This window comes from Sorex fumeus, unplaced genomic scaffold (assembly GCF_029834395.1).
Source record: "Sorex fumeus unplaced genomic scaffold, SorFum_2.1 ptg000033l, whole genome shotgun sequence".
Classification (NCBI taxonomy): domain Eukaryota; kingdom Metazoa; phylum Chordata; class Mammalia; order Eulipotyphla; family Soricidae; genus Sorex; species Sorex fumeus.
Window position 1 is genome coordinate 8,382,458 of NW_026606090.1, and position 21,502 is coordinate 8,403,959.

At 44.5% G+C, this 21,502-nt stretch overlaps 1 protein-coding gene across 1 annotated transcript; it reads left to right on the forward strand.

Moving 5' to 3' along the window:
* Positions 1–1,432: 1,432 nt before the first annotated feature.
* LOC130025971 (protein ZGRF1-like) lies at positions 1,433–20,472 on the forward strand (the record flags this gene model as incomplete). The annotated part of the gene is made up of 9 exons (XM_056116638.1): positions 1,433–1,468; positions 5,438–5,518; positions 7,037–7,096; positions 9,557–9,736; positions 10,183–12,403; positions 16,841–16,914; positions 17,500–17,550; positions 18,440–18,523; positions 20,389–20,472. Coding segments are annotated over exons 1-9 (2,856 nt in total), but the record flags the coding sequence as incomplete, so codon positions are not given.
* Between the last annotated feature and the right edge of the window lie 1,030 nt (positions 20,473–21,502).

Consider the following 21,502-nt stretch of genomic DNA (forward strand, 5'->3'; position numbering starts at 1 on the left):
TTTTGGGTCACACCCAACGATGCTCAGGGGTTTACTCCTGGCTCTGCACTTAGGAATTACTCCTGGCGGTGCTCAGGGACTCTGGGATGCTGGGAATCGAACTCCAGTCGGCCGCGTGCAGGCAAGGCAAACGCCTTACCCACTGTACCATCGCTCCAGGCCCGGATTTATACCTTTCGGACTATTCCTTTAAGGGGAAAAAATTATTTGGCATCTTTACTTTTTAAATTCACCACTGAAGATTTTTTAAAAATTTTTTTAAAAAGTTTTTTTGGCATTTTGGGTCTCACCTGGCAAGGCTCAGGGCATACTCCTGGCTCAACACTCAGGAATTACTCCTGGCAGTGTTTGAAAGACCATATGGGATGCCAGACGTTGAACCCGAATCGGCCATGTGGAAGGCAACGCCCTACCCACTGTGCAATCTATCCGGCCCCAGTGATTTTATTTTTAATTTTTGGAGTGGTGCCGGGCAGGACCTCTCACATTAGAGGAAACTGTGCCACATCCCTGGCCCCTACTGAGAATGAGATTTGCAAATTTTGACAATAACAATTTTACCCGGTAGGCATAGGATAAGTATAGTATTTGTTTCAGTGATAATTGAAAAGATATGTTTCTTGCAGAAATATATCTTTGGTCCTAGTTATTGTGCAATAATAACATGTAAAAAGGAAAGAAATTCTAGGCAAGGGGGCCATCTTGTGGTGAACTTAGTGACTCAGCAGCACTGAAGCACTGTTCATGGATTTGCTGGACCGGGCACCAATAACGTCTCCATTGTGAGACTTGTTACTGTTTTTGGCATATCGAATATGCCACAGGGAGTTTGCCAGGCTCTGCTATGCGGGTGGGATACTCTCGGTAGCTTGCCGGGCTCTCTGAGAGGGACGGAGGAATCAAACCCGGGTCAGCCTCGTGCAAGGCAAACGCCCTATCCACTGTGCTAAAAATGGAACCACCTAAGGATCTTAATATGTAAGGGGGTTGGGGGGGGAAAGTCATTTTCTGATAGCATAGTATCAGAAATATGTTTGAGACTGCTAGTTGTTTTTGATATCTTACTTTCCTGTCTACTTGGAATATCTTCCCACAGCTTTCATCCTGTTATTGTTGTATATAATTTGATCCTTCTTTACTTGGTATGATCTTGGAAGTCTTAGAGAAAGAGTTTGGGGCTGGGGGGAGGGTTATATTTTGACAATCTTTTCATAAACTTGAAGATTCTTTGTGCTTTTTCATTGTGGAGGGGAAATTGTATTTTGATACTTTGTCTTTTCATAAGCTTGAAGATTCTTTGTCCTTTGTTTATTGTGGAGGAGGATTGTATTTTGATACTTAGGCTCTTCATGGGCTTGAAGATTCTTTGTCCTTTTTCACTTTAGGTGGTATAAACAGTTGAACAACCACTATTTTCTACACCTGACTGGCTCATAGAGAAGAAACAATGGGAACCCAGGAATTTATTGTAAGTCTTAGCAGATTTCAGTGTTTCTCTCTCCTTGTCTTTCCTCCCATCTTTTCTTCCTCAAAAGTGCCTTGCTAAAGTTGTCAAGATTTTTTTGACCACTTGATCACTTGACATCCCGTTACTCGATTTGCTCGAGCGGGCGCCAGTAACATCTCCATTACTGCTTGTCGCGTGCTAGTGTAGCCCAATGGTGTCTGCTCGCTCCAGGAACACGAAGAGCCTCAAACTGATCATTCAGGGTCTTGACGAAGAAGTCTGACCATCTCGTAGGTGGGCGGCCACGTGATCTTTTGATGTCCTGTGGAATCAAGTTGGTAACAGCTCTAGTCTAGTGGTCGTCTCCAAATCGCATTATGTGTCCAGCCCATCTGATTTTTGACGTCTTGGCAAATGAGATAGCGTCCCTGATTCTCGATCGTTGACGGAGGTCGGAATTCCAGATACTTTCTCTCACTTGAGTAAAGCATGGTACTCCAAGCATAGCTCTTTTGATTCCTCTTTGGGAGACCCGAAAAGCGTTCTCATCCTGTTTTTGTTGGGCCCAGGTCTCTGAGGCGTATGTTAATGCAGGAAGAACCCTGGAATCGAAGAGATGTGCCTGGAGCTGGAGTTCTTCGTCCTCTTAGCTATTTCTTCGACAGTCTTGAAGGTGTTCCAAGCCACTCTCTTCCTCCTGTGCAACTCAGGTGCCAGGTCATTCATCATGTTGACTTCTCGACCTAAGTACACATAACTGTTACATTCAGAGATGTTCATTCCATTGAGAGCGAATGGGACGTCAGAAATGAGACCGTTTCTCATAAACATTGTCTTCGTGAGGTTCAGCTATAGTTCGACCTTTCCACACTCACAGTCGAAGTTGGCCAGCATTTGTGCCGCTTGGCTAATGTTTGGTGTTATTAGAACGATGTCATCAGCGAAGTGAAGGTGGTGTAGTTGCCGATTGTCTATCTTCACTCCCATTCCTTCCCATTCCAGTTGTCGTATGACGTTCTCGAGGGTGGCACTGAAGAGTTTCGGTGATATGGTATCACCTTGCCGAACCCCTCTCTTGACATGAATGATCACTTCCTTGTAGGATAGTGAGATCCTGGTAGTGAATCCGTAATACAGCTCCCGGAGTATCTTGATGTATTGAGTTTGAACGCTCTGTTTGGCTAACGCTCGATGACCGCTTCAGTCTCAACAGAATCAAGACCTTCTTTAAATCAATGAACGTTAGACAGAGCGGCATCTTGAACTCCCGAGAAACCTCAATGAGCTTGGTTATCGTGTGGATATGGTCGATCATGCTGAGTCCTTTTCGGAACTCGGCTTGCTCGTATGGTTGTCTTTCATCTAGTGTTCTGCCAATCCTAATCAGGATGACTCGATGTTGACATCATTGATGAAGAATACAATCAACTGGGAATCAGCACCTCCATGATTGTTTGAGGAACGCCGAGAGAGAGAGAGAGAGAGAGAGAGAGAGAGAGAGAGAGAGAGAGAGAGAGAGAGAGAACCACAAAAAGACGCCTGTCTTTGAAAACTCTTGAGCTCATTCGCCCACGTGGCTTGGCGTGAGCCTCAGACAACCACAATCGAACGTCCAAGCTCGCAAAGCAGTACAGAGAAGCGACAAAGGAAGACCTCAAAGAGAGAAGAGCAACAGTCCTGGCCGATGTGGCAGAAGCTGGGAAAAGCATTCGCAACACCTGCCTGTCCTTTGCCAACTACAAGACCAAGATGACTGCCTTCTGACATCCTGATAGATCTATTATATCTTCCAGAAGGGCAATGGAGAAGATTATCCATGACTTCTACTCGGATCTCTTCAATAGCCTTGTCCACCTGCCCACATACCAAATTCCGCAGGATGTATATGTCGTTCCCAACGTTCTCCCTTCCGAAATCCAACATGCCATTTCATTGGCAAAGAAGTGAATAGCACCCAACCCAGAGAAGGTCAGACCCGAACACCTGAAGAACCTGCCATCAGTACTCTTCAATACACTGGCTTGGCTCTTCACACGCTACCTGTCTGAATGCAAGGTTCCGTCCCAATGGAAAAACAACAGGACTGTGCTACTGTATAAGAATGGAGACATCCACAACATCGGCAACTATCGCCTGATCTGCCTGTTGTCTGTCATCTATAAGAGTTTTTAAGAGAGAGAGGAAAAAAAAAGCAAACAGCCAGAGATATGGCTCCAAATTTAAGGCACTTGCCTAGTGGCCAAGATCCTACTTCGAATCCTGGCTCTCCCTATGTTCCTGTGGGCACAGAGTCCAGAGTGGCCCCTGATCATTGACACTTCGGGTATCACCCAGAAACAAAAGGGAGAAAAGCAACAAGGATGATTAGATTTGAGTTTCAGGCAAATAACAGCCTCTTTAAAAGCCATTTTTATACCTTTTTAGTATAAATATGTGTATATTTTATCCCTTTTTTTTTTTTTACGGAAACTGGGGGGTGGCCAACCACTGTGATCCTCTGGGGTTGCCCTGTAGGTGTTTGGGGGGGGGTCATGTACCTAGGATCAAACTTAAGGTGTATATAAGCCCCCTATGGGGCATATATTTACTAAGGTGTTTCATATTGGAAATCATAACAATGTAAAAAACATATGTTTTAAAATTCCATTTAACACAGATTACTTCCTTTGGTGATACAGAAGAGTGAACAAAGGTTACATCTGTATGAAAATAGCTCTATATTTAAGATTATAACACAGGGGGGAAATGTTAAGAGTAGTTTTGCTATGTGTTTATTGCAAATTCTTTTTGTTTGTTAGTTTTGGGGCCACTCTTGGCAGTACTCAGGGCTTACTCATGGCTCTGCGCTCAGGGATCACTCCTGGCATTGTTCAGGGAGTAAACCAGGGTCAGCCTTCTGCAAGGCATGTGCCCAGCCTGCTGTACTATTTCTCTGGCCTCTTGCAAATTCTTTAATGTTTGACTTAATAGAGAAGAACTAGGTTTTCAGATAATGTTTCTGTATTCAGTAATGGAATTTATTTTGTTTGTTTTTAGTTTTGGGGTCATATCAGAGGCAACCTCTAGTGCAATGTGTGGGGATTGCTCCTGACAGTGCTTGGGGGACCATACAGTGCTAGGGATCAAACTCAGGCCTCTCGCATGCAAAACATGCACACTAGCCCCACGGACTAGCTCCTCGGCCCATCAGTGTGGAGCTGAATTTGCAATATTACATATGCTTCTGTTTTTGTTTTGGAACCAAATCCAGTTCTGCTCAGGGCTTACTTCTGGCCCTGTGTTCAGGGATCACCCCTGGTGTTCTGGTGGTGCTCGGGGGACCACAAGGGAAGGCAGTAATCAAACCCGGGTCAAGGCACATGCCCTCCACCCTGCACTGCCTCTCCGGCCCCATAGTATTACACATACATAACCCTAGGAGAGGACTCCACTGCACATGGTCAAAGGAATGTGTGAGAGAGGCAGGTGGTGTCTGAAAGGAAGTCTGCAGGTCCCTGAGATTATCTTGCGGCCTCAGGGACTCTGCTCTCCATTCTGAGAAGGAAAAGCTTACAAATGTTTCCCTTCCCAACGACAGCTAGTTTCAGGTAACTCAGAATTATTCTTGCTGCTTAGCTACCTTTTCAATTTTTTTATTAGTTTTTTGTTTGGTTTTGGTTTTGGTTTTTGGGCCACACCCAGCAGTGCTCAGGGTTTACTCCTGCCTCAGGAATCCCTCCTGGCAGGCTGGGAGGACCATAAGTGGTGCCAGGATTGTCGCAGGGCCAGCCACCTGCAAGGCAAATCCCCTCTTCACTGCACATTCCCCGGCCCTCCTTAGATTTTCTACCTCTTTTCCCCTTCCCTTGTATTTTATAAACTAGTTTTATTTTTAAAATTTCGTTTGTAATTGCTATGCAGATCTGTGTTTTTAGTTCGTTGACAATGTCTTTAAAACATTAACTGCTACAAATAGAAACCCTTTTCTTGTTTTTATCCTTGTGGACTTAGGTACTATATACTCACCAAAAGCTAAAGAAGGCAAAAGTCTGGCAGGATGGAATTCTGACGATCAGTCACTTAGGAAATAAAGTAAGTGCAAGTGATTGACTTCAAAGTCCAAAGCTGGGTTTTTTCACTTTTGATTGAATAAGGAAAACTTTATTTTCCTTATTGAATAATAAGGAAAACTTTAGAGGTAATAAAATGTTAGATATGTCCATAAACTGACAAGGTATGAAAAAAGAAATTATCAATAAGTCTTACATCACTTCCCCCACAAAAGACCAAAGTAATAGAAACTAACATATAAGGGTCTACTGGAGAAATAGGTGGAGAAACCAAGGAGAAAGTCTGAAATAATAATGGTGTTAGCTTCCTTGCCCCAAGTCTCCTTTTATATTAACCATTTTCTTCATTGCACTGCACTGTAGCACTGTCCTCCCGGTGTTCATCAATTCACTCAAGTGGGCACCAGTAATGTTCCCATTGTGAGACTTGTTGTTACTGTTTTTGGCCTATCAAATACGCCAATGGTAACTTGCCAGACTCTGCCGTGCGGGCGAGACACTCTTGGTAGCTTGCCTAGCTCTCTGAATGGGACGGAGGAATCAAACCCTGGTTGGCCGCGTGCAAGGCAAACGCCCTACCTGCTGTGCTATCGCTCCAGCCCATTTTGTTCTTTATACCTTATTATTTTTGTTGTGAACTATATCGGCTTTGCTTAGGGGCTTACTCCTGGCTATGCACTCTGGCAGTGCTCGGGGGACCGTATGGGGTGTTGGAAATCGAACCCAGGTCAGTTTCATGCAAGGCAAATACCCTATTATATTGCTTTGGTCCCATCTTCATTATACCTTATAAACTGCTGTTTTATCCCAGTGCTAATGACTTCAAACACTGTTCATCCCTCTGATAGTCCATATTTCATCATTATAATAATTTGTTTTGTATTAGGAGAGGGGGCACATCCAAGCAGTGCACAAGGCTTCCTCCTGACTCTTTGCTTAAGGATTTACTCCTGATGGGGCTCAGGGGTCTCTACGTGATGCCTTGGATTGAACCAGGGAAAAAAGAAGTGCCTTCCCTCCTCTGGCCGGCTCTCTGGCCCCTCCTGGTTTTGTTTGCTTGGAGGCTACCCCTAGCTTGGGTCTTAGATCACTCCCCTTGGCGTGCCGGGGATTGTTCCCATGCCTCCCACTTGCATTCCAGCCCTGGGAGTTCTCTCTGACCCTTGTCTGCTGTTTGCAAAGCCCCTCTATTCATTCTAGTTTTGCTTCCTATAATTCCATTTCAGGTTCCTCCTGGTAGGGCTTAAGTTCTTGAATTTCACGTGCATAGGCCTTTGTTCTCTTGAACATTTCATCTATTTAAAATATGAATCACTTTCTACTGTTTTTGGGGAATGGTGTTGGGTGGATCCCACGGCCTCCCACACATGTTCTACCACCACATGCCCCGGTGGTCTATGAACTAATTCAGATGATAAAGTGGGTGATCTTTCATGGTATGGTTTACTTCTATAACAATATTATATTTGCTACTAAGGATAAGAAAACAGAATTATGTTTTGTTCCTGTTTAACATTTATTTTGTTTTGTTTTAATACAGGCCATTTTATATGATGACAAAGGACAGTGTTTGGAGAGTATATTTCTTAAGTGCCTTGAGGTATTTTAATGTTCATCTTAATAATGTTTTATTTTTAAGTTATTGTTAAGGAAATCTTTTTGAGTACTTCTCTTTTAATATTTAAATGTTAAATAATGTAGTCATTATTATTATTTTAGTTGGACTTTGGGCTAAACCTTTTAGATTTTATTTCATTTAAAATGAAATCCTTATTTATCCCTGTTTTTAGTTTTGTTGTGTTTTGGGGCCATACTGGCGATGCTCAGGACCTACTTCTGGCTGTATTTGGGGGCCTTCCCCTCTGGGACTCAGGGATCTACCCCGGGTGGTGCTTGGAAAACCATGTGGTGCTAGAGATCCAATTTGGGTCTCATTTGCAGAACATGTTTATTAGTTCTCTTAGCCTGTGATTTGTATAGATTGGAAATACAGCATAGAGAGATGGTGACTTGCCAGGTTCCCAGTAGTGGAGCTGGGTCTTGAACCAGGAAGTGACTCGCTCTGTAGTCTAACCATGACATGGTTTTGATCGGCAGGGAACTGCAGTGAAAACTATATTTGGGGACCATGGATCACACCTGGTGGTGCTTGGAGGACCATGTGGTACAGGGGTTTGAACCTGGGGCTCCCATGTGCTAAGCAGGTCTTGAGCTATTTCCCTTGTCTCCTTAAGAATATTTTGTTTTTTGGGGTCTCACTTTGCTGTATTCAGGGGATACTCCTGGCTTAAGAGTCATGCCCCAGCAGTGCTCAAGGGAATTGTGTGATACTAGGGATTGAACTTGGGCCTCTTGCATGCAAAGCATGTGTACCAGTCATTTGAGCTATCTTTCTGACATTAATTTAAAATATTTTATCAAATATTCTGTTTTTTTCTCCCATTTGAAAAAGGGTAGGAAATTAAAGATGTATTTCAGTATTAAGAATCAGTATCTTAGAGGCCGGAGCAATAGTACAGCGTGTAGGGTGCTTGCCTTGCATGTAACCCACCCAGGTACGATCCCTGTCATCCTATATGGTCCCCAAGGCCACCAGGAGTAATTCTCGAGTTGCAGAACCAGGAGTAACCCCTGAGCATCACAGGGTGCTTCCCCTCCTCGCCCCTTCCCCTCTCCCCACCATTTTAGAGTTCACCCTTTGATGTCCCTCTTTCATATACTTCCTAGGTAAGCTAACTTCTCCAGTTAAATCAGACCAGACTTGGGCTGTACTAATATCAGACCAAGAATATAGAGATGCCATCTTATATATTTTTTATTTCAGTGATTCTAAAAGTATTATAATGCATATTTTTATTATCACTGTAATAATTTGGGCCATGGTATTTAAACTTTTAAAATTTTATTTGACATCAATAATGGTTATAGTATTTTTTAATGATATTTTAATATTGATAGTATAAAATTATAATATTTTATGTTGGGGTTGAAAAGACCATTTTAGTAGATAATCAGTTTGTGGTAATTATTATTTCCTTGTAAATAATTTTATTTCTAAAGATTAAGCTGATACAGATTTTTATGTTTCAAATATTTACAGTGTTACGGTATCTTACAGTCTGATGTGTGGCAACTGCTATATTTTAAGGTGATTAAAAATGCTTATACGAAAAGGAATTAAACGATTATAATGTCATATAATCACTTAATTTGTGATAATTATGACTAATTACATTTATTTATAAAGGTATGTAATTGGTATTAAAGAGTTCTAATTGGAAAGAAAGATTTAGGGCTCAGAAGATAGTACAGCAGACAAGGCACTTGCTTTGCAAATAGCTGATGTGAGTTTGATTCCCAGCACCACATATGGTCCCCCCACCACTGCCAGGAGTGATCCCTGAGCAGAGCCCTGAACACCACTAGGTGTGAGCATCAAACAATAATGATATACACACACACACACACACATCATTTTTTTTTTAGTCGTATAAATTTCAACAGCTTGGAAGGAGACCTGTTTTTCTTTTTTTGGTTTACTCATGGCTTACTCCTGGCTCTGCTCAGGGATTACTCCTGACAGGGGACCATATGTGGTTCTGGGTACTGAATTGAGGTGGGCTGCATGCAAGACATGTACCCTGCCCACTGTACTATCTGTCCAGTCCTCATGTTTTTCCTGTTTGCCTTTATATCTCCGGCATGCAGCAAAGGATTTCATATAGGTCTCCAATAATATGGAATGAAAAAAATATTTTTTGTTGTTGTATCCTTTTTGCACTGGTTGGTAGTAAACTTAGCATGTAATATTAAATACAGATTTTGTTGTTGGGGTCAGGGAGACAGCTCAAAGTTCCAGGGGTGCTTGCTGTGTTTGCAGGAGCCCAAGCTTTAGTCCCTGCCACCATCTGGTCTCCGGAGCACTGTTGAGTGGGCTTCTCCCCAGAAGAATTTACTTACTCATAAAGCAGCTACTTACTATATATCATCTGACTTAGAAGACATAGATATTCTAATAATTAGCTACGTATGACTTTCGTATTTATTCTTTAAAATGCAGGTGAAACCTGGAGATGACTTAGAAGGTGACCGATACTTGGTCACCATTGAGGAGGTTAAGACTGCTGGACCCACCACTCTGGGGCAGACGGTCGCTAAAGCAGCCCCTGGCTTGGGAAAGTGTGTGCCCTCTGGCCGCGCCCAGGGATGCCAGCCCGCTGGTTTAAAAAGGAAGTTTACTGTAAGTTTCTTTGGGTGTTGTTTGTTTATGTATTATTGGGGGCCACATCTAGGGGTGGTCAGGGCTGGCTTTGTGCTCAGGGCTCACTGCTTGCTCTGTGTTCCTGGCAGAGCATACAGTGTCCAGCATTCAACCAGGGTTGGCTGTGTGCAAGGCTAGTGCCTTACCTGGACTCCCTCTCTGACCCATGTTTTTCTTTCTGAGCCACCTATGGCCAGACTCAGGGCTTTCTCCCAGGTCTGTTCTTGGGAGTCCCCTCCTGCTTGCAAAGCACATACCCCACTGAGCTATTTCTTTACCCCTAAGTATACACATTTCATATCTTAACAATAACTTCACTTTGCAGAACATTTATATTTCTTTTTTTTTAAAGCAAATTCATGTTATAAGTTCTTTGGAAAATGTATATTATAAGCCAGCTAATTATTGCTTTTAAATATTTTTAGGGTTTTCAAGGACCACGTCAAGTGCCTCCTAAAGTAGTTGTTACAGAAAATAGTGAACTGGCTCCAACACTTGAGGCTAAGAAAGCTGGGCCTCTGTTTCTTTCTTCACTTTATGACACATCTCCTTTGTTTTCTGTTGCTGGCCAGAAAGATATAAACAGGCCAGCAGTTGCTGAGAACAGTGTTGCTTACGAGAACAGAGAGAGAAATAGCATGCTGCCTTTTTCTTCATCAGCCTTCAAGATTCATCCAGAAATGCGAGGTGATGAACATGACTTTTGCTCTCCTGTCAGTCCTGAAAACAAGTGTTCCCGTTCTTTCCCAACTGACGAGCCCATGAAGAGAGATGGTTTGTCACTTCACCACTCAGGAGTTTCACACAGCATCAGAAGCAAAGCCCGGATATTGGCTCTGCTGAAGTCCAAACCAACTGGTGTGTGCACAGAGTTGGATTCTGAACTTCGAGAACACCGCCCTCAGGTACAGCCACATGGCTGTGGAACCATTCCTCCTCAGCCAGGGTGCTCAGCTGAGCAAGAAGAGTGTGCTGAGGGGAAGCGGCCAGAAGAGTTGCAGTACCCACAGCTATCGGGGAACACCACGGGAAAAACAAGCCGCTGGGCCATCTACTTGCCCTCACAGAGGTCACCGGAGCATTCTTCAGTTGAAGAGGAAAATGATCCAGCAGGAAAACCCAAGGCCCAGGAAGGCAGCCTTGACAGTAGGAGAGACATCTTGGCACAAAAAAGGAAACATTTTGAGACATGTGCAGAAAGAGGAAGGGAGGGTAATGAAGACAATCCGGTGGATAATCATGATCCACCCTGGGCTCAAGAAGGAGAATTAGAGAGTCCTTCCTCCAGAGAAAGCAGTGCTGCTCCTGTTACCTTTGGTCCTGTTGAAAATGGTGACTTTCTGTCAGAATCTCGCATTCAAGAAAATAGGAAAATACGTGTTCATCAAAGCAACCCAATGCGCCTGGAAGAATCACTTCTCATTCGAGAAAATGCCGAGGAGAGAAGCAGACATGTGGAACCCAAAGAGGAGTCTGGACAAGGGCCGGAACCGGAACATCTACAGACGGAACCTTCCCTCAGAACCAATGCCAGGCTCTCTGATGACATCACCCACGTGTCTTCTGAAAGTAATAGTGATAACGAAAATCTTAATCAAATTTCCGAATTTAGGGGTAATGTCGAGCAACCCCTGGTGGAGGTGACGTTTAATCTGAACAGTTTTGAAGCCAGCGACACTGAGGAGGAAGCACAGGGGAGCCACAAAATGTCCCAGGACTCAGAGGATTGGGGAGAGGAAACCTCAGGGACCGATGAACATTCTGGCCATCAGAGGCAACATGATGAGGATGAAAGTTGTAAAGATGCTGGCGGTGCACATCTGCACCTCCTTACGTCCTCGAGGGGTGAACCAACAGAGCCTCTCTCCCAGTTTTGTGATAAAACTCGTGTAGGTTTCTACCCAGGACTCTGGAAAGCTGGGAATACTGGGAAAGAAATAGAGCAGGAATATAATGACACATTAAGCAATTTTGACTCCTCTTTAGAGTGGCCAGATGATGAGAATGTAGATAATAAAGAGGCCAATCAGTCTAAATCCAGCATTCATAATGTCTTTATTGCACTTCCAAATACATCTAAAAAGACAGAAACAAGTTCACTGATGCCTCACTTCTCCAACATAGCTACTAATCAGCCTTCTAAAAACAATTTATTTTCAGAACAGGCTCAGCCTTTTGTTTGGGGAAATGACTCAGATGTGAACGATGAACAGGTTTTATTCCCATCAACTTCTAGCTATAATGAGCGTGTCCAGCCACTGGATGCTAAGCAAAATCATTTTGAAGAACGTGTCGCCCTTGGAGAATCACATACCCAAGTTTCCAGTGCTTTTTTTCACCCGCTGGGAACAAGGAATCCTATTTCTAAAGACACAGAGGTACATATTCCTGTGTCAAAAGATTTGGAAAGGATTCAGAAATTGCCCCAGGACCTTATGGAAGTAGAAACTGCCGGAGGAAAAGAGTATTCAAATAGTCCTAAAACTCCTTTGGAACCTTCTGGATTCATAAATGACATTTCTCTCTTAAAGTCATTGTCTGAACACAGTACAGCTTTAGAAGGCCTGGAGATAATGCGAAGGAGAAACACTACATTGAAACAGCAGCAGAGTCTCCGGACAGCCAAGCCACAGAGCTGTCCCAAAGGTTAGAGCTGCTCTGCACCATTTCCTTTTCATTTGAACATGGCTATAATTTATTTTTAATGCTTAAGAGCATATTACATTTCCTTTTTTTGTCTTCAGCTTTATTTTTGAAACATACATAATGTAGAAGTTAATCCATTCTTACTGTATATAATTTCCTATTTCATGGAATTCTCATTTTGTCTTTATTACTTGATTCTTTTGGTCTTAAATATATATTTTGTGACCTTTTGCTAATTTCTTTTCCTAGTGGGAAGCTACTAGGGCCACTGCTGGCACTGGTGGTGCCAGGAACCAAAGCCAGGGCTCTGCGTGGCAGGCATTCACCCTAGTCATCATGAGCTTTTTTTCCCAGGTGTAATTTCTTTTTGTAATTATTTTTTGTCTTCTGTTCAATCTCCAGCACTACATGTCAGGAGTGATCCCTGGGCACTGTCAGGAGTGATCCCTGAACACAGCCGGAGTGATCTCTGAGTAACCCCCCCAAAAAACCCTTTTATTAAAATGACATAACAGGGGCTGGAGAGATAGCACAGCGGGTAGGGAGTTTGCCTTGCACGTGGCTGACCCGGGTTCGATTCCCAGCATCCCATATGGTCCCCTGAGCACCGCCAGGAGTAACTCTTAAGTGCAGAGCCAGGAGTAATCACTGTGCATCGCCAGGTGTGACCCAAAAAGCAAAAAAATAAATAAAATGACATAACAGGTTTTAGGCATATAGCATTATAACTAAGCTTGTGGGGGGTTCACTCTTGGCAGTGCTCAGGGCTTACTCCGGGCTCTGCACTCAGGGATCAGCATTCCTGGTGGGACTTGGGGAGTTAATAAGAAGTGATAGGGACTGAACACAGTCAGCCACACACAAGGCAAGCACCCTGTCTGCTGTACTATCTCTCTGGCCCGAGTTAGGCATTTGTATATGAGCCACTGTTACAGGCTTCTTGGGGTTATGTGATGCTGGAATCACACCAGGGCCCTCCAGCATGCAGAGCTGCCTTCCACCCTCGGCCCCTGGTTCGAGCTCAGAGGAAGAGTGGGTGTTTGCTCTTGAGGCTACTCTCCATTAAACAAGTACACAATACTGGAATAAATGTCAAATATCGCACTTGCAAAATCAGTTCTGAAAGAGAGAGCCATGGTCAAAGCAGGTCTGTTGACAGCCTCCTTCAGGGTGCCCTTCTGAGGTGCTCTGCACCTGAACACCCATCAGTGGGCACATCTAGGTGAATAATGTATATATATGAGAATTCATTCCTAATCATTTTTGAATACTGCTAGGAGATTTTAAAAATTAGCTTTTTGCAGGGGGGAGTATTGGGGGTGTTGGGCCATACCCTGCAGTGCTCAGGGCTACTCCTGGCTCCGCTTAGGGTTGCTTGTGGTGCTGGGGATCAAACGAGGGTTAGCTGCGTGCAAGGGAAGCATCTTAAACACCTGTGCTTCACTGACCCCAAGGAGAGGCTGCAAGGCAGGCACCCTTGGAGGCCCCTGGACTCTCACTCCAGCCTCTTGTCTTGTCTTGTCTGTCTTTCTTTCTTTCTTTCTTTCTTTCTTTCTTTCTTTCTTTCTTTCTTTCCTTTTCTTTCTTTTCTTACCTCCTGGCTGGAGCGATAGCACAGTGGGTAGGGCATTTGCCTTGTAAGCAGCCAACATCGCCGACCCGAGTTCGATTCTTCCACCTCTCAGAGAGCCCAGCAAGCTACTGAGAGTATCTCGCCCCCCACCCCCCACCCCCGGCAAAGCCTGGCAAGCTCCCCGTGACATATTCGATATGCCAAACACAGTAACATTTGTCACAATGGAGAAGTTACTGGGCCCACTCGAGCAAATCAATGAGCAATGGGAGGACAGTGACAGTTCTTCCCTTCCTCCCTCCCTCCCTTTCTTTCTCTTTTTCTTTCCCTCTTTTCCTCTTTCTCTTTCTCCCAGCAATGCTCAGAGGCTAATCCTGGCTCTGCTCTCATTTTGCTCAGGGGACCATATGGGATGCCAGGGGTCAAACCCAGGTTGCCCTACCCGATGTACTATTGCTCCAGCCCCCGTTTTCTTTTTTTAAGTCCTGAGTTCAGATTGATCTCATTACAATTCTATTTGGGGTTGTGGGATGGGGAGCATATCCAGCAGTGCTTGGGAAACATTAAACCTGGGGCTCCAGCAAGCAAGATGTGCCCTGGGCCTCTGAGCCATCTCCTTAGCCCTAACTGCCATTCTAAACGCTGGGACGGGGTCTTCCTGTCCTCTACCCATAATTGTGTTTCCTCATCCCCATCAGTATCGCCACTTCCTCAGCCCACAGCACACAGCAAAAGTTCCAGTGTCAGACTTACGTCTCTGCAAACAGAAAACTTGTACAAATTCATCAAGTCCCAAATCCTCTGAACTATGTTTTTAGAATAGCCTACTGAGACTGCTGAATTGAGGATAGTGTATGTTTTGTTTTGGGAGCCACACCTGCTGGTACTCGGGTACTCCTATCTCTGTTCTCAGGGGTCATTCCTGGTAGTGCGCATGGACCATAAGGGATGCTGGGGATTGAACGCAGATTGGCTGAGTGCAAGGCCAGTGCCCTATCTGCTGTCCTGTCACTCTAGCCCCTGGGTTGATAACATAGAATGTAATAAGTCCTTCATATAAAGCTTTAGGAATTAACATTACTTTTGGGGGAAAGACCTCAGGTTATGAGGATTATAGTTGATTCTCATTTGTGGTAGCCACATTCTCCAAAGTCACTGAAAGCACTGAATTACCACTTAGGAGAAATATCAATCAGTATGAAAACCTGTTTGTGTGTTCCATTTTCAGCCACCTTTATGATAGATTGTTGGCTCACTGCCATTGAACTCGAGGCCAGGAGCTCAGCAAGTCTCATGTAATGAAACATCTAAAGTGCAAATCTTCCTGACGGACATCACAGCTTTTTGGCACTTGGCACTAGATAAGCCTGTACTGGGGACCATTTTAAAGGCAGTTACCAATAAAACCTGGATGGGTCATGGTCCTCCCATTGTTCATCAATTTGCTCGAGCGGGCCCAGTAACGTCTCCATCGTGAGACTTCTTGTTACTGTGTTTGGCATATCGAATACGTCACGGGGAGCTTGCCAGGCTTTGCCGTGCGGGCGAGATACTCTTGGTAGCTTGTCGGGCTCTCTGAGAGGGGCGGAGGAATCGAACTTGGGTCGGCCATGTTGGCTGTGTGCAAGGCAAACGCCCTACCGCTGTGCTATTGCTCCAGCCCAAAACTGGATGTGAAAAGTATATTAAGTAGGTCACCAGAAGCCAGCTGGGCTGGGAAGCAGGGTGGCCAGCCCACCTCTGCTGGACGGTCATGTGCACTGGAGACCCCAGAAAGTACATCGATCGGGTGGCGGGTATATTGTGGCAGGAAGGCAGAACCTGTGAGGAAAGAGGGTGGAGTTGGTTCGGAGAAAAGTGAGTCCATTATTGGAACATCACCCAAGACTTCATGGAGTTAATATCAAATTAGATAATTTGATCAGCTAAGTTTCTTTTGTTAGTTTTTATGGAATGGCTGATACATCTTGGAACTATTAATTTATAGTTTTGTTCTTGAGTGAACACAGAGAAAGTCATTTTATTTCCAGTGTCTTTTTTTTCTTTTTGGGTCGCACCCAGCAATGCTCAGGGGTTACTCCTGACTCTGTGCTCAGGAATTATTCCTGTCGGTGCTTGGGGGACCATATGTGATGCCAGGGATCAAACATGGGTTGGCCGGCCACGTGCAAGGCAAACACCCTACTCGCTGTACTATCGCTCCGGCCCCCATCCAGTGCCTTTTAAGAACTTATTTCAGGGGGGGGTATAGGGGAACAGTAGTACGATGAGTAAGGTGCTTGCCAATCCAGGTTCAATCTCCAACACTTTGGTCCCCCCGATCCCAGAACACTGCTTGGTGTGGCACCCAAATGACTTTCTTTGGTGGGGGGTTCACAGGAACACCATTGGTGTTCAGGGCCTACTTTTGGCTCTGGGCTCACTCCTGGGTGGGGCTCCGGGATCCATGTAGGGTGCCAGAAATGAAGTCCAGGTTGGTGTTAGGCAAGGCACGCTCCTTATCCCCACGAATACCTCCCCAGCCCAACTTAAATTCCAAGACAAAGCCAAGTACTGATTCTTCCTGGACCTGGATCTATTTAATGACTCTATACCATAGGTTCTTTTATGTTTCACTTTATAATTAAGCTTAACAGGGGCTAAAGTGATAGTACAGCGGGGAAGGTGCCTGCCTTGTACATGGCCTGCCTGTTGGGTCCCTGACACTGAGGAGGGTCCCCTGAGTCTTGCAAAGAGTGATGCCTGAGTGTAGAAACTGGAGTAAGCTTTGAGTACTGCCAGGTGTATTCCAAAAGATAGTTTAAGAAATATTAGCGTATTAGTATCTGTGTGATGAATAAGATATTCATCTTATTCCCTTGTAGCTGGGGGACCACTGACTACACTCGCCTCACAAGTTGTGCCAAAGCCTCCCCACCTGGATCAGGATTCTCCACAGGTAAATAGTATTTTTAGCAGTATGTTGTCTTGTGCTGCTAGAGACTGTTCTAGAATTTGTAATAAGGTTAGAGTAATACAGAGGACTTACATGGGTCAGAAAAGACTTCTTAGTCCACATTGATTTCTATGGCGGGCTGAGGGGATTTGGGCCACACTTAAGAGTGCTCTCAATGGTCCTAGCTCTGTGACCTCTGGTGGTGCTTAGGAGACCCTATGGGATGCCCGGGTCAGCCACATGCAAGTACCCTACTGCTATACTATCGCTCCAGCCCCTATTCTTGTCTTTTTTTTTTGCTTTTTGGGTCACACCTGGCAATGCACAGGGGATACTCCTGGCTCTGCACTCAGGAATTACTCCTGGCGGTGCTCAGGAGACCATATGGGATGCCGGGAATCGAACCCAGGTTGGCCCCGTGCAAGGCAAACGCCCTACCTGCTATGCTATCGCTCCAGCCCCTATTCTTGTCTTTCTTATGTCTAATATAAATTCTACATATTTTTATATCTTACTGTTGCTTGTTAGTTTATCTTACATCTATTAATGTTCTGTTTATCTTACATATATTAATGTTCTCTTTCTAAGATGCTAAAAGAAAATGAAGTAGAACCTGCTGAACCACTTCAATCTTTGGAGGTGAGTTAACTTTTAAATGTAAAGTAGCCAGACATTCAATTTGCATGTAGAGATAATGGGATACAGTTTAGTTTTTTTTTGGGGGGGGGTCACACCCGGTGACTCACAGGGGTTTCTCCTGGCTCATGCACTCAGGAACCACTCCTGGTGGTGCTCGGGGGACCATATGGGATGCTGGGAATCAAATTCGGGTCGGCCACATGCAAGGCAAATACCCTACCTGCTGTGCTGTCGCTCCAGCCCCAGTTTAGTTTGTATTTTATGAAGCAGTACTCATACACAATTGAACTTCTATATATACCCCTCCATAGCTGACAGGTGAGCCTGCTTTCCTTTGTGAAGTGTCCTGTGTAGTTAGTAGGAGTTGGGGATTTGGTAAACTACCAAATCCCTCATTCTAAGGCAGTGTAGCACTATATGGTCCCTCAAGGATTGCTGGGTGCAGCCCTGAAGGCCAAATATAGTGGGGTGCAGACCTCCCTGGAGGGTCTGGGCCCTGTGGGGTCAGAGCTGCCCCCTTGGGCATCACTAAACCACCCACTAGCTGAGTTGAGAATTGCCAGAAAGGGTCTTCTGGCCTCCACAGCACAGCTTGGGACACCCCCAAAATCCCCAGAAAAGGTCACTTTTGGGGATTGGTTTGGGGTCCACACTTAGCTGTGCTCAGGGATTGCTCCTGGAGGGACTCTGGAGACTTAATATGATGTCAGGGATCAAACCCGGGATGGCTGCGTGCAAGGCAAGTGCCCTCCCCACTGGACTTCTCCAGCCCCAGCAAGTATATTTCCAAAGGTCACATCTGATCCTGCATTTGGAGAATCTTTGCCATGAGAGTCATGAACCAGCTCAAGAACTCTGCAGCCATATACTTGTTACTGTTTTGTTCTAGTTCTTTTCCTTGAACACTGAAGAGGAGCCTCCTTTTGTAGCCTTTACTCCTAAACAGATAGAGATAGCGGCCTGTGACCCTCAGGTAAAATTTATGAAAAACATCGATTTTTCTCACCACCTATATTTTCCTAATATTTATTTCCCCCCCACCCTGCCCCTCCCAGTTACAGTTTCCGAAGACAGGTTAGTGATATAACAAATGTGTCTGGTTTTAAGAACAAGAGAAGGAACCACTTGCTTTTTGTCTTGATCCCTTGTTCTGTTACTAATGAGTTAATAAGCAACAGACATACGATGTCTTGGGGGTTGGACATAGATATGGCAGCGAGTTGTAGAGTGAGTGCAGGGGTTAAGGTGCTTGCTTTGCATGTGCCAAGTTGGGTTTCATTCCTGACACCCTTTATGGTCCCCAGAGCACCATCAGGCGTGGTCACTGAGCACAGAGTGAGGAGTAAGCCCTGAGCACTGCAGGTTGTGGCCCCAAAACAAACAAAAAAAGGAAATATCTGGTACAATTAATGTTCTGTGGAGAATGTAAATGAGGACTTGAATAGCCTTTAATTTGATCTTGTCTACTCCACTCTCCTAATGGCTCAGTGTATAGTAGATATAGCCCAGGCTCTAATCTGGACTGTCTGTCTTCTGTACATCGGAAATTGATAGATATAGCCCAGGCTCTAATCTCAACTGTCTCCTGTACATCAGAAATTGCTAGGGGTCAGGATATGGCTCAGGTCCTGGTAGACATACGCATACACTGATGAACACAACTGCATGTAAATGGTTAGGTTTTCCAAATATCAGTTCTATTCCAAGACCATAGAGAGCTCTGCGGCGCAGCATAGAAAATGTCATCTGTGGAAACAAAGTACCTCTCACCAAACAAATCCCAACTAGACCTCTTTTACTTGAGACTTTTAAAATCTTTAAAAAATTAAAACAAAAAATCCCACCTCTATGTGAGGGTTTTTTTTTTTTTTTTTGCTTTTTGGGTCACACCTTGTGATGCACAGGGTTTACTCCTGGCTCTGCACTCAGGAATTACCCCTGGTGGTGCTCAGGGGACCATATGGGATGCTGGGAATTGAACCCGGGTCAGCTGCGTGCAAGACAAACGCCCTACCCGCTGTGCTGTTGCTTCAGCCCTTGTGTGAGCATTTTATTATTGTTTTTAGTAGGGCAACACCTGGTAATGCTAGGGCTGGGAGGGGTCAGGGGGTTCAACTGGGGGCCAAGCAGGGTACCAACTGCCACGTCAGCCACATCCCCAGCCCCATATGGGCATCTTAGATTTGATTTTCCTTTCAGATGTGTGATTCGCACTCATTTTAAAATAAGAGACTTTCAGGTTCCATATTAACATGATTTTCGTACTTTATCCATTAGAAATAAATTACTTTATGTATATTTTTTTGCCACTAAGAGCAATCTTTTCCCCATTCTGGGTTGGCTTTGTTATGGGTCTGGAGTGAAAAATCTTAGCGCCCTCAAGGGGGCAGCAGAGGAAGCTATTTGAATCCTGAACGCTTATGTGTCAGGAAGGATGAAAGAAATTCCAAGGCACTCATGCCAGATTCTCAGGCTTCTGCTCTCAGGAGACGCCGAGACTACCAGTCCTCTTGCATTAAGCCCGAGAGTTCATGGACTCAATCCCCAGAACCCCAGATGGTTTCCAGAGCCCCAACATGAGTGATCGCTGAGCAAGCCAGCTGTTGGCCCCAGATAAACGGCAACAATGAACAGCAGAGGGGCACTAGTATACAAATCAGAAGCAGCTTCGGGGCCAGGAATCTCATGACAGGGCACATGCATGACACAAGAGACCCTGGGTTCAATTCCTGATATGAAAAAGAACAAAAAGCAGGAACTTGGGCAGAGTATGTACTAAGCCCGTGGGAGCTTGTTCAGCGTAGGCTGCATTATTCATTGTTAATGGTCTGCCTGTAGCCTGTTGAGTTTCAAGGGCACCAAGTGAGAGGATCTGCTGCCGGTGCTATGATGCTCAGAAGGCCCAGCACTCCCCAGGGACACAGTCTGTTTCCTGGGAGCGTCCGGAGTGAGAAGTCCATAGCCGGTGCTTGGTTGCTGGCACCACAGGCTCCTGGCACTGGTGTGCAGGCTGACTTCTTGCAGGTAAAAATATTTTCATAGTTGCATCTTGCCATGTCATTTTCTTTATGTCAGGACTAAATTGTGCAAAAAAAGTTCATTTAAATTTCTGTGGATGATGGGGCTGGAGTGATAGCACAGTGGAAAGGGCATTTGCCTTGCACGTGGCCGACCTAGATTCAATCCTTGGCATCCCATATGGTTCACATACACCGCCAGGCATCATTCCTGAGTGCAGAGCCAGGATGAACCCCTGAGCATTGCTCGGTGTGACCCAAAAAGCCAAAAAACAAAGTGTGGTTTTTGAAAGACATCTAAGTAGCGAAATTATTTAACATGTCTAAAAATAGCTTTTCAAATTTATAATTAAGTGATCATTACACGAAGAGAGACTAATTTGCATATGTTGAACACCTACAGGAAGTGAAAACTATTGTTAAATGTCTGTGTTAAAGACATGTAACATTGTCACCAGTTTTAAGGTGCATCTGTAGTTCAGAGATAAAATGGGAACTAAATGTAAAGCATTATACTTGATGGTGTATACTATACTCTGCTTTGATGATTAGAATGAGTTTTATAATACATTCCTGTTATTCTATGCCTATTTATAACTAAGCAGTATGCGAGTGTATAGATAACTACACACATGGATTTTTCTTTTTACAAAATAAACTGATAAATTGACCTCTTGTCTTCTAGTTCCCAAATGAAGACTACTTTCCAAAAGGAAGTACTAGCTTTAATATTGAAGACGGTTATCAAGCAATAATTGAATCTGAGAAAGACTCATGTGAAAATGATTGTAAGTAAAATATGCCATTGGGCCCGAGAGTTAGTACAGTGGGTAAGGAACTTGCCTTGCATGCATCTGACCTGAGTTTGATTCCAGGACCCCATATAGTCCTGCAAACTTATCAGGAGTGATCCCTGAGCACAGAGTCAGGAGTCA